Consider the following 17,052-nt stretch of genomic DNA (forward strand, 5'->3'; position numbering starts at 1 on the left):
TTATTAAGGTACTTATCACACTTCAGTCCTGCATTCTCATTCTGGTATAGAAGCACAAATTACAGACTAGCCATCTGGAGGTTTAGTGATAAGAACTGAATTAAACTACCCACTCTAAACTTTAGTAAACATACTACCACAATGCAGCTCAAATAAGGGGTAAGTAGAGACAGAAGATAAGATTTTAATGATCTCTAATTTTTCCACATTCCTTACCCAGATCCAAGGAAACTTCTGCAGTAATTTGTCATCCTTAAAGGGATACAGAAGTAAACTAGTGGAAGATTTCTTCAAAGATGTGGTATAAGGTGATGGGTAGGGTATTTCACCTTTTTTGATGCAGAGCCACCATTATAGCATTGTTTCACCACAATATAGTTAAAATGAGGATGCTTTCAGAACTTTATCCCCATCACTGAGGAAATACATTAACAGTAACTTACTACTTCTGCTGACAAGTTGTCAGACATCAGTGACATTTACCACAAAAGTGAAACTGATACATGAAATTTAATATCTTTAAAATAAATACACAAATACTACATGTCACACTTGTAATTTTAGGTATTACCTATATTCCCATACCCACACTGAACTTGAGTCATTACTTCAATACAGTATAGGGAGATCTCTTGTTTGAAGGCTAGTGGGTCAATGTCTACCTTCAACCAGTTCTGTTATTACAGGTGTTTTGAGTACATCTTATCCTACTTAGATAAGACTAAGTAACTTTTGCAATATCAAAAAGAAAAGGAGTACTTGTGGCACCTTAGAGACTAACCAATTTATTTGAGCATAAGCTTTCGTGAGCTACAGCTCACTTCAGCGGATGCATACTGTGGAAAGTGTAGAAGATGTTATTATATACACACAAAGCATGAAAAAAATATCTCCTCCCACCCCACTCTCCTGCTGGTAATAGCTTATCTAAAGTGATCACTCTCCTTACAATGTGTGTGATAATCAAGTTGGGCCATTTCCAGCACAAATCCAGGGTTTAACAAGAACGGGGGGAGAGAGAAACAAGGGGAAATAGGCTTGAATAGGGACTGGGAGTGGTTTAGTCATTATGCAAGGTAGCCTAAGTTAATTGTATCCAATTTGCAAATGAATTCCAATTCAGTAGTTTCTTGCTGGAGTCTGGATTTGAAGTTTTTTTGTTGTAAAATAGCGACTTTCATGTCTAATCATGTGACCAGAGAGATTGAAGTGTTCTCCAACTGGTTTATGAATGTGTTATAATTCTTGACATCTGATTTGTGTCCATTTACCCTTACATAGAGACTGTCCAGTTTGACCAATGTACATGGCAGAGGGGCATTGCTAGCACATGATGACATATCACATGGGTGGATGTGCAGGTGAACGAGCCTCTGATAGTGTGGCTGATGTTATTAGGCCCTGTGATGGTGTCCCCTGAATAGATATGTGGGCACAGTTGGCAACAGGCTTTGTTGCAAGGATAGGTTCCTGGGTTAGTGGTTCTCTTGTGTGATATGTGGTTGCTGGTGAGTATTTGCTTCAGGTTGGGGGGCTGTCTGTAGGCAAGGACTGGCCTGTCTCCCAAGATTTGTGAGAGTGTTGGGTCATCCTTCAGGATAGGTTGTAGATCCTTAATGCGTTGGAGGGGTTTTAGTTGGGGGCTGAAGGTGACGGCTAGTGGTGTTCTGTTTTCTTGGTTAGGCCTGTCCTGTAGTAGGTGACTTCTGGGAACTCTTCTGGCTCTATCAATCTGTTACTTCACTTCCGCAGGTGGGTATTGTAGTAAGAATGCTTGAGAGAGATCTTGTAGGTGTCTGTCTCTGTCTGAGGGGTTGGAGCAAATGCAGTTGTATCGCAGAGCTTGGCTGTAGACGATGGATTGTGTGGTGTGGTCAGGGTGAAAGCTGGAGGCATGTAGGTACGAATAGCGGTCAGTAGGTTTCCGGTATAGGGTGGTGTTTGTGTCCATCGTTTATTAGCACTGTAGTGTCCAGGAAGTGGATCTCTTGTGTGGACTGGACCAGGCTGAGGTTGATGCTGGGATGGAAATTGTTGAAATCATGGTGGAATTCCTCAAGGGCTTCTTTTCCATGGGTCCAGATGATGATGTCATCAATATAGCACAAGTAGAGCAGGGGCGTTGGGGGACGAGAGCTCAGGAAGCGTTGTTCTAAGTTAGCTATAAAAATGTTGGCATACTGTGGGGCCATGCGGGTACCCATAGCAGTGCTGCTGATCTGAAGGTATACGTTGTCCCCAAATGTAAAGTTATGGGTAAGGACAAAGTCAAAGTTTAGCCACCAGGTTAGCCGTGACATTATTGGGGAAATAAAGAAAATAACAGAACGCCACTAGCCGTCACCTTCAGCCCCCAACTAAAACCCCTCCAACGCATTATTAAGGATCTACAACCTCTCCTGAAGGATGACCCAACACTCTCACAATCTTGGGAGACAGGCCAGTCCTTGCCTACAGACAGCCCCCCAACCTGAAGCGAATACTCACCACCAACCACATACCACAACAGAACCACTAACCCAGGAACCTATCCTTGCAACAAAGCCTGTTGCCAACTGTGCCCACATATCTATTCAGTGGACACCATCACAGGGCCTAATAACATCAGCCACACTATCAGAGGCTCATTCACTTGCACATCTACCAATGTGATATCTGCCATCATGTGCCAGCCATGCCCCTCTGCCATGTACATTGGTCACACTGGACAGTCTCTATGTGAAAGAGTAAATAGACACAAATCAGATGTCAAGAATTATAACATTCATAAACCAGTCGGAGAACACTTCAATCTCTCTGGCCACGTGCTTACAGACATGAAAGTTGCTATTTTACAACAAAAAAACTTCAAATCCAGACTCCAGTGAGAAAATGTTGAATTAGAATTCATTTGCAAATTGGATACAATTAACTTAAGCTTGAATAGAGACTGGGAGTGGCTTAGTCATTATGCAAGGTAGCCTATTTCCCCTTGTTTTTTCCTACCCACCCCCCCCAGACGTTCTTGTTAAAGCCTGGATTTGTGCTGGAAATGGTCCACCTTGATTATCATACACATTGTAAGGAAAGTGATCACTTTAGATAAGCTATTACCAGCAGGAGAGTGGGGTGGGAGAAGGTATTTTTTCATGCTTTGTGTGTATATAATATCTTCTAAACTTTCCACAGTATGCATCTGCTGAAGTGAGCTGTAGCTCACGCTCAAATAAATTGGTTAGTCTCTCAGGTGCCTCAAGTACTCCTTTTCTTTTTGTGAATACAGAGTAACATGGCTGTTACTCTGAAACCTTTTGCAATATCCACACTGTACTTCAGAAGAGAATTATATGTACCAAACAAATTGTCCAATAAAAGTCTGTGAGGTTTTAGGAAACTGGTAATCAGTTGAGTGAGCACATGCTATGAAGCACCTGGCCCATACTTACATAAATGCTTAAGTGCTAGAGGGATTCTTTGTCCTGACAGGGTTGTAAGAATATAATTTCAACTTTTCAGAAACCCAAAATCTGAAGCTTTAGTTTCTGCAGAGGGACCAAATCTTCCCATCCCCTCAGACTATCATGGCAGTGAAGTTTTTTGAGTTGCATAGCTTTTTAGCTTCTTCAGGGGAAATACCCTTTATTCTTCAAGAGCTTTGCAAAGTAGGAGGGTCACAGTTTGAAACCTGAGTGAATGGCTACAATGCCTGCTGTTAGATTCCGATATTCCACCTTCAGAAAACCTGCATCTTCAATCATTGCCTTGAACACCTCCTGAAATATAGTAATAAAGAACATAATAGCCATACTAGGTCAGACCAATGCTCCATCTAGCTCAGTATCTTGTCCTCTGACAGGGGCTTGGGCCAAGTGCTTTGGAAGGAATGAATAGAACATCCAGTCCCAGCTTCTGGCAGGGACACTGACAGCATAGCTAATAGTCATTGCTGGACATATCCTCCATAAACTTAGTTATTTTTTGAACCCACTTATAATTTTTGTCTTAACATCCATGGCAATGAGTTCCAAAGGTTGACTGTGTTGTGTGAAGTATTTTCTTACATTTGTTTTAAGCCTGCTGCTTATTAATTTTGTTGAGTGACCTCTGGTTCTTGTGTTATGTGAAGGGGCAAACACTTCATTTACTTTCTCTACGCTATTCATGATTTTGTAGACCTTTCTCATATCCTCTTTAGTCATCTCGTGGGTGGAGAGAGGTAATTGTGCAATTAGCAGAAGTAAACTAGCATATGCCTTCTTAAAGGCCTAGTCTCCTTACTCATAACCCAGCTGCCCCCATGGTGACAATCTGTACACTAAATATTCAAAGCAGAGAACCTTGTTACCTGGGCTGGAAAGCGTCGGATGCTTTCCACAAGGTACTGGTAGGACTTCCAGTCTCCAGCAATAATCTCACCCAGAACAGGGATAACTTGGAAACTGTACAAGTCATAGAGCCTGCCCAAAGAGATAAGTGCAAATTAACATGCAGACACCAAAATAAAACCTACTAGGACTAACTTTTTCCTAAAGAGGAATTAGTCTCTGTATATCACCTTTGCTGTAGACTTCTACAGAGTTTGGATTTAAGTATGTGATCGTGTTTCAAGGGATTAGGACTCTTTCATGTGTTTTTGTCCCAGCTCAAGAAAAACCCTCATGTGTGGGATAAAAATAAAGAGAAAAGAAAAAAACAGTCATATTCCAACCTGGAAACAATGGGGTTGTTGACTTGACTAAATTCCAGACACAGAAATCTCCCTCCTGGTTTCAGCACACGATACGCCTCCTGAAGGGCCTGAGAGAGATCAAAAGTGGATGAACACACTGTAGGAAAGCACCCTCCCTATTAACATCTCATGAGGATGTGAAACATGGATGCTCCACCTTCTTTGGTTGGGCACAGTCCAAGCAGAAGAAAGATTGTTCTGGTTAAAGTCACCCAAGTGTCCTGGGAACTTAAAATATTTAGACTTGGACAATAAATACCACCCACCTATCCATTGTGGGCCTAAAATGGTAAGTATGCTTTAAATTAGGTAACATTTTCACATAAGTCTCTTTCTGTCAGGCTAAACTCAACCCACTCAGGAGAGGTTCAATAGGGCTGCACATTATTATATTTTTAAATTATATCTGCTTTCGGGAAGTGATTGGCCTGCTTTAGGATGGTATTAAACATTAGGTATTGCAGCCTATTAGCAAGTATCCAAAGATTCATAATAAGATTTCAAGCTACATCCATCTTCTTCCTGAAGATGGGGAGATAACGCTACAAAACCAGAAGCAAAAAGAAGCTGACATGCAGAAAGACTTTCATCAGTTGTGTAAACAAGTAATGACATTTTAAGGAGTCAAAGCACATCTCAGAGCATGGAACATTACATGCGATTACCAGTTTGTGAAGAGATTCCCCCCTAAAAAAAAAAGCGATCAAAAATATCCTTTCAGGCAGAACAGTTATAACCAATCAATCTCAAAATACCAGGTCCCAATTAGAACAGGTGACATTACTTGCTAGAGTGTTTACAAATATTTTCTAATTTTTAAGAAAGGACTACTCAGAGCTTTCCAGAAAAATGTATGCAAGTATTTATACCATGCTTATCTCCATGATAAAAATCTGAACCCTATGATGCTCCTAGGAGGGCAGGATATTTATTAACCTCAATTTCTTTTCATTCAAGCAAACTGTAGAGCTACATCCCACTTTCTTTTACATGTGCGAAGTTGAAACAGAGGTTTCCTCATACAAGAGTGTTTCTTTTCTTGGCGCCCAGAAAACCCAGGAGAACTGTATATCCCAGGACATGTTGCCCCTGCTTACCTGGTCAATATGAGTTACATTCCGTATTCCAAAGGCAATTGTGTAAACATCAAACTTGTTGTCATTGAAGGGCAGCTCTTCAGCATTCCCAACCACCCAGGACAAGCCTTAAAAAAAACCAAAAACAAACACACACACACAGATACTAGGTGTTGCTCATCCCAGAAAACTTGCAGAAAGACTAGCTCTTCACTCTGTTTTGGCAAAGGTAATACATATATAATAGGGCTGTCAAGTGATTAAAACAATTAATTGCAATTGATTGCACTGTTAAACATTAATAGAATACTATTTTAAATGAATATTTTTGGATTTTTCCACATTTTCAAATATATTGATTTCAATTACAACACAGAATACAAAGTGTGGATTGCTCACTTTATATTTATTTTTTATTACTAGTATTTGCACTGTAAAAAAAATAAAAAATAGCATTTTTCAGTTCACCTAATGCAAGTACTGTAGTGCAATCTTTCTATCAGGAAAGCTGAACTTAAAAATGTAGAGTGATGTACAAAAAAAAACTGCATTCAAAAATAATGTAAAACTTTAGCGCCAACAAGTCCACTCAGTCCTACCTCTTGATCAGCCAATTGCTCAGACAAACAAGTTTGTTTACATTTGCAGGAGATAATGCTCCCCGCTGTGTTTCAATGTCACCTGTGAGAATAGGCGTTTGCACTGCACTGTTGTAACCAGCATTGCAAGATATTTATGTGCCAGACATGCTAAAGATTCATATGTCCCTTCATGCTTCAACCACCATTCCAGGGGACATGCTGATGATGGGTTCTACCTGATAAAGATCCATAGCAGTGCAGACCAATGCATGTTCATTTTCATCATCATGAGTCAGATGCCACCAGCAGAAGGTTGATTTTCGTTTTTGGTGGTTTGGGTTCTGTAGTTTCCGCTTTGGAGTGTTCCTCTTTTAAGACTTCTGAAAGCATGCTCCACACCCCATCCGGATCAGATTGTGGAAGGCACTTCAGATTCTTAAATCTTGGGTCGAGTGCTGTTGCTATCTTTAGTAATCTCACATTGGTACCTTTTATGCGTTTTGTCAAATCTGCAGTGAAAGTGTTCTTAAAACGAACAACATGCTGGGTCATCATCCAAGACTGCTATAACACAAAATATACGGCAGAATGCAGGTAAAAACAGAGCAGGAGACATACAATTCTCCCCCAAGGAGTTCAGTCACAAATTTAATTAACACATTTTTTTTAATGAGCACCATCAGGATGGAAGCATGTCCTCTGGAATGGTGGCCAAAGCATGAAAGGACATACGAATGTTTAGCTCCTTGCAATGCCAGCTACAAAAGTGCCACGCGAATATCTGTTCTCACTTTCAGGTGACACTGTAAATAAGAAGCGGGCAGCATTATCTCCCGTAAACATAAACCAACTGGTTTCTCTTAGCGATTGGCTGAACAAGTAGAAGAACCTAGTGAACTTAGGTTCTAAAGTTTTACACTGTTTTGGTTTTGAGTGCAATTACGTAACAAACAAACGAAATCTACATTTGTAAGTTGCACTTTCAGGATAAAGAGATTGCACTATGGTACTTGTATAAGGTGAATTGAAAAATACTATTTCTTTTATCATTTTTACAGTGCAAGTATTTGTAATAAAAATAATATAAAGTGAGCACTGCATACTTTGTATTCTGCATTGTAACTGAAATCACTATATTTGAAAATGCAGAAAAACATCCAAAATATATAATTAATTTCAATTGGTATTCTATTGTTTAACAGTGCGATTAAAACTGCGATTAATATTGAGTTAATCACATGAGTTAACTGCGATTAATCAGCAGCCCTAATATATAATTTTTAAATCATACTGTGATTCTTCTTTTTAGTGGGGGAGGACACCTCAAGTTTATACCTGCTACCCTTCAAGGTCCTGCATCATGGCAATTCCTCATCAGACAAGGAAGAAGTCCAACAAACTTGTTCCTAAATCAATCAAAGACCTCCTCCTCCCCACTGAAGCTAGGTATGCTGTACCCACTGTACTCCAGATTGGGGGAATAAGACTGAACCTACATCTTTTGCATGGCAGAAGAGAGCAACAGCTATTTGGCTGCCCTTGTGTTTTAATGTAAGGATTCGCTTCTGCAACGTTCTCACTATTACAGTCACTCTTGGAGATAGTTTTTGCAATGAGTTGTACAAAGCCCACAAAACAGTGAAAATGTACCCATCTGTACTGATGTCAGAATGACCTTCATGACAGAAGGTAAACTGTGGTCATGAATCCTATACACCTACAGAAGGAAGAATCATAGGGTGAAATTAAATAATTTTGGAGTCATATACATTTTTTAAAAATAGACGAATACTGGTAGGAACAAATGTCCTGTTCCATCCACAGATTGGAGTTCCTGAGCTTTATATGGATTTTATGAAATGCAGACATTTCATAAAAAGTTGCCCCAAAACAATATTTCTTTGTTTGAACACACTGGTTATTGTCTCTCTATTTATCAGCACTGGAGAGCAACAAAAGATTATTGTAGTAACAGAGATGGGCTACAATTCAAGAGGCCAGACAACCCAGTGTTTGACCTTTGAGCTCCCCCTTCTGGAAGAAGGCATGAAGTCAGGGGGTAACAGAGAAGAAATCAAGGAGTTGGAACTGATATGAGAGAACAGGCATTTGAAAGCAAAATGATCTTATCTAGTTTCCAAGTATTTCTATTGCACACATCAGCCTAGATGACCAAGTTACTTCTACAAGAAATCATCAGCTTACTTAAGCAACTACTAAGACGGGGATGAGGGCAGAAAATCACAGACATTATTAAAGTCATTCAGTGTTGCATCACCACAATACAAAATGAGCCCTCTACAGGATTCCTTTATGTCATGTGGCCTACATATAGCACATTTTCTTCTCCACCTTAAAAAAGGAGAAACAATTAATTATCTTTAGATGCTCACCAATATTTGCAATTCTTTTGATTAAGCCTGGGGGGAAAAAAAAGATTTTTACCTTACTAATTTTCTCTCTGATTGGGAAACATTGATCTGTTTCCTCAACAGTTATTTCTCTATGCACTACTTGCACCAATGACATAATCAGGAATGCAGAGAGAGCAGGGTGTAGTAATTGGTTTGGGGGTATGTAACACTAAAAATATTACCTGCTCCCCAAAAAGTTCATCAAGAGGAAATGAGGGAGTTGAAATTCTGTTTATGTTTTCAGTCAAGTTTTAAACGTTTCAGGGGTACTTCAAACGTTGAGATTGACTGTATCTTCCAGTTACTGTTGATAAATCTTTAGTTTAATTTGAAACAAGGGCTGGTATTAAAAACAGTGTTTTAAAAACCAATTTAAAACTGAAAGTCTTACATAAAATATACCACATTTAAATACATATAGTAAATCTTATTTAAGAAATGTTTCTCTAATTAAAGTGGGAGAGGACAAACAACTATTCTACAAATACTGTGTATTAAGCACAATTTATTACTTACTTCTTAAATTAATCCTGATTGAAAGGACCAACATGGATTACCCCATTGACCTGCAAACTAAATATTTAATACAATTCAGATTCCAAAAGCACTATAACCCATTCTCTGTGGCAGGTATTATCATCTCTATATAGGCTTGTTTCTTGGTGGGTTTTTTTTTGGACTCATGACATTTTTAATTTGCTGCCTTTATTTTTAAAGTATAGCTTCTGAAATCTGTGGTGTAGTCAGATTCTTAGGGCCAAACTATCCTGTTTCATACCTACTCAGCTTGACTAAATTCAGGGGAATTGCACTGGTGTAACAGAGCAGCGTTTTGCTCATTGGCTGATTCTGAAGGAGAATCAAACACTGGGCTTCCGATTAATCCTCAGACTTGTATTTTCAAAGGGATACAAGTATTAAAGAGACTCACGGTGCCTCCATAGAGAGCTTTCAGAGTAACAGCCGTGTTAGTCTGTATTCGCAAAAGGAAAAGGAGTACTTGTAGCACCTTAGAGACGTGAGCTATAGCTCACGAAAGCTTATGCTCAAATAAATTGGTTAGTCTCTAAGGTGCCACCAGTACTCCTTTTCCATAGAGAGCATAACTCCTAGTTGCTGAATTATCATGACAATTGGCCAGCTCTTGTACATCATCTTACTTACCCTCTCTTTCCATACTGTTGATGATAAAAATCCTGCACCTGATATTTGCCCATCAGAAAAGTTACTGCTCCAGGCAAATAAGCACGTAGAATTTTGGACTATTGTTACATAAGGATTTTTTAAATCTAAATTTCTATCACTCAGAGACCTACTACAGAAGTGATATAATGCAGGACTTACCTTCAGAGTAGCCAAGATGTTGTGCTTTCTGCTTTCCAACTTTTAGCATTTCCTTGTTAATGTCACAGACCACCACTTGGGACCCTCCTGGCAATTTAAGTTCCTCTTCCTCGTAACTCTTAGAGATTTCCTGCCATGATAAATTCTGATGGGATTTCAGTTTCTGTCTGATCTGGTGCTCCCACTGGGAACGAACATAATTGATAAACCGAAAGGCGATGTCACCTGTATTAGTTTTGAAAGGAAGATGCAAAATGTGGAATATTTTCTGATATTATAAAAATTAAATATTCATCAGGAAGTTAGGACTTTTAATATTTAGGTAAACTGGACATAACATGCTCCGTAGCTATATTTTTTTAGATGAAACATTAACAAGTCTGTTTCTCCCATTATTGTTAGTTGAAACAGAGTTTCTATGAGTGTAAGGGGTGGCTGGTGGATCCCTAGAAGGACTAGATAGCTTAGCTGGCGACGCAGGTGCCTGGCCGGGCTCTGGAGTCTTGCTGCCCTGCTCCTCTCTGGACTTTCCCTTTCCCATCCAGGATGTTGGGGAATGCCCTCTCCCGGTGTGCTTCCCCTGCTTCTTAGCAGGTACCGGGGATTGGGACCGGAGCCGGGAGACCAGTTGCAGTGGCACACATTGCACCCATGCTGCTGCGCTCGCTGCAGAGTCTGATCTCGGCGGCTCGGAGACTGGCATGAGGGCCGACCCCATGAGGAGCACTTATGTCCTGCTCCTTTTTAGTTCTTGGCTGGAAGCTCTTGCAGATGCTGGGACACTTAGCATTAATGAGCGCTTCTCCCAAATACTTCAGGTAACTTTGATACAGGTCGGTACAACTCTCCCAGCGCTGTAAAAAAACCACCCCCATGAGGGGAGTTGCTCCCAGCGCTAGCGTACTGTCACCACCACCACTTTACAGCACTGAAACTTGCATTGCTCAGGGGGGTGTTTTTTCACACCCCTGAGCAAAAAACGTTTCAGCGCTGTAAAGTGGCAGTGTAGACAAGGCCTAAGACTCAACCCTTCCCCCTGAAGGGCAGAAGTTATCCTCATTCTCCAGAGAGAGAAACTGAGGGACAGAGCAGTAAATTACTTGCTTAAGGTCATAGTGTGTGTGCAGCAGAGCAAATAATACAACCCAGTATTCCTGACTTCAGGCCCATCATTTAGCCACCAGACCAGTTGTCTCCAAACTTTTTATGTTGTGTCCCCACTTACCCGGAATGTAATCTGGTCACGCCCTTGGGAGCCCAGGGACTGAAGCCAAGGCTGGGACTGGGGCCAGAGCAGGGCTGGGTGGCACTCCCTCCCTGAGGGCCCCCCGAATGTTCCTCCACGCCTCCCTAGGGGGCAGGCCCCACAGTTTGAGGACTACTGCACTATACAGTGTTCTCTATAAAGTCATGTAAATGTTGTAATAAGTGCAACTATGATTTCTATTGTCTATACTGTACTTATTTTCCATTTTCATATATAGGTAGATTAATTTCTGCTCTCCATTAAGGAATCATTACTCCAGCAAATAGTATTCCTTAATAAAAGTACTAGAAATAAAATGGAATGTACCTGTCCCTCCAGCAACATCTAACAGCTGAGTTCCCGGGTAAGGGTTCATTTGATGCAGCAGGATATCCTTCCAGAGCCGATGAATCCCCAGACTCATTGAATCATTCATTATATCATACTTCTTGGCCACACTTTCAAATACACGGTAAACTGAAATAAAATTACATTATAATGCAATATATATCACTTTGAGGTAGCAGGGCGAAGCATGTCACTTAAATTCACTTCTATGTATTCACTGTCCTCTTCCTAGGTCTATACTAACACATGACCCCATAAAGTCTCAGGCAAGAATCCTATTTTTTTAATCTCATTAGTTAGATTATCATACTTCACAAAGTTTATATTTTGTTACATGCATTTACTTTCAACACATTCCTATATTTCACCACGGTCCCAATCTAGAAAACACCATGTGAACAAAGTGCAATTTGTTTGAAAAGTTATTTATATTTGGATTAAGTGAAAGCATTCAAATAACCATCAACTTGCTAGGACATTCTCATCCCTCAGACAGCTAATCGTTGAGGTACACAACGCACCTGTTGAAAAGGTTTAAATATTCGTATTAGGGTAGCTCTAACAAGTTCCAACCAACATCAGAGATCTGTTGTGCAAGGCACTGTTCAGATACAAAGCAAAAAACACTCCTTAGCACAAAGAGCTCTCATTATAAAATGACCAGACACAGGGAGAAGAAAGAATATATGGAGAGAGCAAGTGACTTGCCTGGGGGGCCTCACCAGGGGATCAGCGACACAACTAGAAACAGAACCCAGGTCTCCTCGGTCCATTTTGTTTCACAATAACTGGACCGCACTGCCTCGTACAGTACACCAGTCACTGGGGCATTGGACGGCCCAGCAATCTCTTCCCATCTCGTCCTCCTCCCTCCGCAGAGTCTCCCACTTCGCCCGCTAGATCCCCGTCCCAGTCGCCCCGCCTTGCTCCCCTCACCTTTCTCCCCTTTCTCCGCCTCCGACACAGTCTGGAATCCGAAATTCGTCTCCCCCTCCGCGACAAAGCACCGCGCCCCACTGAAGAGCCCCCGACCTACAGACAGCAACTTCCCATGGCAGCGGCTGTGCATAGCCCGACAGGCCACCACTCCAATAGAGGCCGCCATCTTTGGTAGCAGCGTGAACTTTGCACTCGCATAACGGGGCTCCGAGTCATGTGACACTTCCGTCCCAGCCAATTGAAAGCCCGCCTGGAGAGGAGTAAATAAAGCGCGTGATTCTCACTGGCCATACCGCAGGGAGGGCGGGTTTTACTAGGTAACAGCCAACCCGAAGCTGGGCCCACGGAACGTGCTGCTGAGGGGAGGGGCGAGCGGTTCCCGAGGAAACAGGGGCTTGGGATCTCTGGTGCTGGGGAACGTTCGCCTCCCACCCAAAGAAATGGGCTTTGTACCGCGACCCCGGACCGACCGCCCTCGCGCCTGCCCCGGGACCCCGCCCCGCGACCCCCCCCCACCGCCTCTCGCGTCTCTATTCCCCCCACAGCTCCGCGCCACAACCCCGGATCTTCCACCCCTCGCGTCTGCCCCGGGACCCCGCCCCGCGACCCCCCCCCCCACCGCCTCTCGCGTCTCTATTCCCCCCACAGCTCCGCGCCACAACCCCGGATCTTCCACCCCTAGCGTCTGCCCCGGGACCCCGCCCCGCGACCCCCCCCCCCCCACCGCCTCTCGCGTCTCTATTCCCCCCACAGCTCCGCGCCACAACCCCGGATCTACCGCCCCTCGCGCCTGCCCCGGGACCCCGCACCGCGACCCCCAACTCTCACTGCCTTTCGTGTCTCTCCCCTCGGCTCAGCACCGCAACCCCGGATCTACGGCCCCTCGCGTCTGCCCCGGGACCCCACCACCGCCGCCGCCTCTCGCGTCTCTCCCGCCCGCCCCCTCCGCAACTCGACCGCGGACCGCCCGCCCCTCGCGTCTGCCCCGGGATCCCGCCCCGCGACCCCCAACCCCCACTGCCTTCGTGTCTCTCCCTGCGGCCCCTAGGGTCACCACACAGTAGCAAGTGTGAAAAATCAGGACGGGGTGGGGGGTAATAAGCCCTTATATAAGAGAAAGCCCTTAATATCGGGACTGTCCCTATAAAATTGGGACAGCTGGTCACCCTAGTGGCCCTGCATGCACCATGACCCCCATCCCACCGCCCTTCACCTGGACCCTGCACTGCGACCTCCAACCCCGACACCTCTGGTCCTGTGCTCTGAGGAAATACTGAAATCAATGCCATTCTCTCAGGCGCTCGTTTCTAATGTAACATCTAAGCCCACAACCCTCATTCAGTTGCCACATCAGTGAACCAAGCACGTGAGTAAGAGCTGCACAATAAATATAGGCAAAGCAGCATTTAGGGAACTACTTTCCAATAGCTCACATAGCACTCTTCAGCTAAGAACCTCTAGCAGGTTACAAGTTTTAGTTAAGTTTTGTTGTCCTCATTTAGGACTGATTTTTTCTCAAATATGGGCATTTGTATCAATGTATAGACCCATAATATGCATGGTTATAAAGGCCCAGATCCATGAATGCATTTAGGAACCTAACTCCTATTGATTTCAATGGAAGTTATGCACCTAAATACATTTGAGGATCTGGCCCATAGTCATGTTCACATGTAAGTCAAACAACTTTATAAACCAGTTTAACCACACCTGCTTTTAATACATGTTTGAACGTGACTGAACGCCCTGGCTAAGCAGAAACATACCTGCATTTAAAATTTAAATATGCTATTACAAATGTCAGGTACATGATTGTGTGTGTTATAATTCCATTGTGGTCTGATCTGTTTATTGACTTTTTTGTAGGTACTTAAGTTTGTGTAGTTTAGAACAGAACATATCAAATACCCAAAGCTTTGTACATTATTATTTAGATTGTGGTAGCACCCAAAATAATGTGTTACACACTTCCGCAAACCAGAAAAAGACACTGTTTGACTCAGGGATCCACTCATGTAGAACAACTTGCAGGATCACAACTGAAAAAGACAGACAAAGGGATACAGCTTATAAGACTAAGCGCCAATCCTGCAATTAATTTTGCGTAGCCCTTCCCCTTTGACTTTTTGATTTTGGAGCCCCTTTAACTTCACTGGGGCTCCATGAGAGCAAGTGCCTCTGCCCATGCAGAAAATTGTAGGCTCAGGGCCCTAGTGAGCCATGTTCACAACTGATTAGTTTACTCCTTATCAACCCCTTCTCTTAAATGAGTAGTTCACTCATGAAATAAATAACTTGATGATTTAGCTAAGTTTACATGGCTTTGCAGAAGTAATGGGTCTTCTCATAACATAAGAACTAGGGGCCACCACATGAAATTAATAGGCAGCAGGTTTAAAACAAAAGGAAGTATTTTTTCACACAACGCACAGTCAACCTGTGGTTGATGGTTGATGATTACCTGTTCTGTTCATTCCCTCTGGGGCAGCTGGCATTGGCCACTGTTGAAAGACAGGATACTGGATTAGATGGACTGGACAAGCGTGGGGAGGGCATTCCATGTATATAGGACATGAAGAAAGAGGAAGAAAGTGAAGAGACTTGAGGGAGAAGCAGATAAATAGATATGAAGGTTAAAACTGGTATCTTCATAAATATGAAGATAAGGAGATACTAAAGTACAAAGGTACTTCTTCCTCTGGACCTCCTTTACCTTGACCAGACACATTAATATACTAAATAAGGGTAATGTACTAAGCTTGTTTTATCTTTCTAAGCATCTAGATAGCTAGTGGTACATTTTTGATGGATTCATCACCTTAGTATTTAGGTTTCCACCTCTTGGTCAGCAGACTATCTAGATAATTTGTTGACTCATACAAATTCTCATTTTCATACTTTCTTTTTGGCAGAAAATGCTAAAATGAAGCAGAAGTTCTAATAGATTCCAAGAAATGTGGGACAGTAGCTGACGTTCTCTAACCCTCAGGGTTATTATGGGGCATGTTGCCTCACATTTATGAGATATTGGATCCTTCAAGGGAGGCAGCATTTTATTGAGTCTCTGTCATGACCTGCAATCCTTCTGCATATGTAACCCATTAGCAAGATGGAAACAACTACAGCCTGTATTGATATTTTGCTTTATACCTTGATTTTCCACCCAGTTTTAAAATACTAGTACAGGCACATACATTGGAAAAGAGGGTGAACAGTGAGGTGGCAAAATTTGTAGATGACACAAAATTATTGTATGGTGTCCAATGAGGACTATGAGGAATGGTAGAAAGACCTAAACGAGCTCAGTGAAAGAGCAACATGATGACAGATGAAATTCATGTTGATAAATATAAAATAATGTACGTTGGAGGGAAAAATTGAAACTACCCATACACCTTAAAAGGGTTTAAATTAAATGGATCAGATCAGGAAATGGACCTGGGTATTGGTGTGGGAAGTTCAACAAAGATCTCTGGTCAATGTACAGCTGTGGTAAAAAATGCAAACAAAATGTTAGAATGTACAAGGAATGGGATGGAGAATGATACAGAAAGTATTATAATGTCATTGTATAAACTAGTGTTTCACCCACACCTGGAATACAATGTTCAGTACTGGTCACAGTACTCAATATTCACTCCATCTCAAAAAAGATATTGTAGAATTAGAGGGAGTGTAGAAACAGGCTATGAGTATGATTGGGGGATGGAAAAACTCTTTTATGACAAGAGATTGAAAAGATTGGTATAGTTTACTTTTGAGAGAAAGCAAGAAGCCTGGATAAAGGTATCATAAAAGACTAACTTCTGTTGGTGAGGAAAACAAGCTTTTGTTGGTGAGGAAAACAAGCTTTTACACAGAGCTCAGGCCACCTGAGGAAGAGCTCTATGTAAGCTCAAAAGCTTGTCTTGCTTCACAATAGAAGTTAGTCTAATAAAAGGTATAAGAGCTCTGTGTAGCTGAAAAGCCTGTCTCCTTCACCAACAAAAGTTGGTCCAATAAAAGATATTACCTTAGTCATCCACCTTGTCTCTCTAGTAGTTTTCTGTGATGTTATGATTCTGTAACATGCACGTAACACAGGTTGGTTCATCTATACGTGAAAGACAATAAAATTGCTTTACAATATTCTGGGGTTGCAGATTTAGGTGATTCTATGAAGTAGTCTCAAAACTAACTCAGATGTGAAAAGAATGATAACTCCCACAATGCTCTGCTCCGGATAATACAAAACAACGCAGAGAACTAATAGCATGAAACACTAAGAACTATACCTCCCCTAATGCCTTACGATAGCGAATGCAAACCAAGTCCACCCAGACTCATCAGAGAACTACAACTCCCAGCATACATTGGGACAGCCGGCTCCTATATAGTGAGTTCCATCCGGGTTCTT

The 17,052-nt window shown here is 42.1% G+C and overlaps 1 protein-coding gene and 1 long non-coding RNA gene across 2 annotated transcripts; both read right to left on the reverse strand.

Annotated features, from left to right (window-relative positions):
* Positions 1-3,168: 3,168 nt before the first annotated feature.
* Positions 3,169-13,528, reverse strand: COQ5 (coenzyme Q5, methyltransferase). The gene is made up of 8 exons (XM_077834662.1): positions 13,485-13,528; positions 12,654-12,906; positions 11,697-11,846; positions 10,124-10,348; positions 5,806-5,912; positions 4,688-4,776; positions 4,325-4,436; positions 3,169-3,752 (listed from the first exon to the last, which is right to left on the reverse strand). The coding sequence occupies exons 2-8, from the start codon at positions 12,820-12,822 to the stop codon at positions 3,651-3,653; spliced, it is 954 nt and encodes a 317-aa protein (XP_077690788.1). The 5' UTR covers positions 12,823-12,906; positions 13,485-13,528; the 3' UTR covers positions 3,169-3,650.
* A 1,075-nt stretch (positions 13,529-14,603) lies between these two features.
* LOC144275452 (uncharacterized) lies at positions 14,604-17,047 on the reverse strand. Its single transcript, XR_013348032.1, has 3 exons — positions 16,669-17,047; positions 15,118-15,157; positions 14,604-14,695 (listed from the first exon to the last, which is right to left on the reverse strand). It is a non-coding gene; the product is annotated as an uncharacterized LOC144275452 (long non-coding RNA).
* Between the last annotated feature and the right edge of the window lie 5 nt (positions 17,048-17,052).

The sequence above is a fragment of the Eretmochelys imbricata genome, chromosome 15 (genome assembly GCF_965152235.1).
Source record: "Eretmochelys imbricata isolate rEreImb1 chromosome 15, rEreImb1.hap1, whole genome shotgun sequence".
NCBI classification, from domain to species: domain Eukaryota; kingdom Metazoa; phylum Chordata; order Testudines; family Cheloniidae; genus Eretmochelys; species Eretmochelys imbricata.

What these genes read in the sequence shown, in the direction of transcription:
- COQ5 (XM_077834662.1), bottom strand. Translation starts at nt 12,822, where the DNA reads ATGGCGGCCTCTATTGGAGTGGTGGCCTGTCGGGCTATGCACAGCCGC. An exon ending in GGCGGAGAAAGGGGAGAAAG is followed by an intron (nt 11,847 to 12,653) that starts GTGAGGGGAGCA and finishes ATTTTATTTCAG; the next exon opens with TTTACCGTGTATTTGAAAGT. An exon ending in ATGTAACTCATATTGACCAG is followed by an intron (nt 4,777 to 5,805) that starts GTAAGCAGGGGC and finishes GATCTCTCTCAG; the next exon opens with GCCCTTCAGGAGGCGTATCG.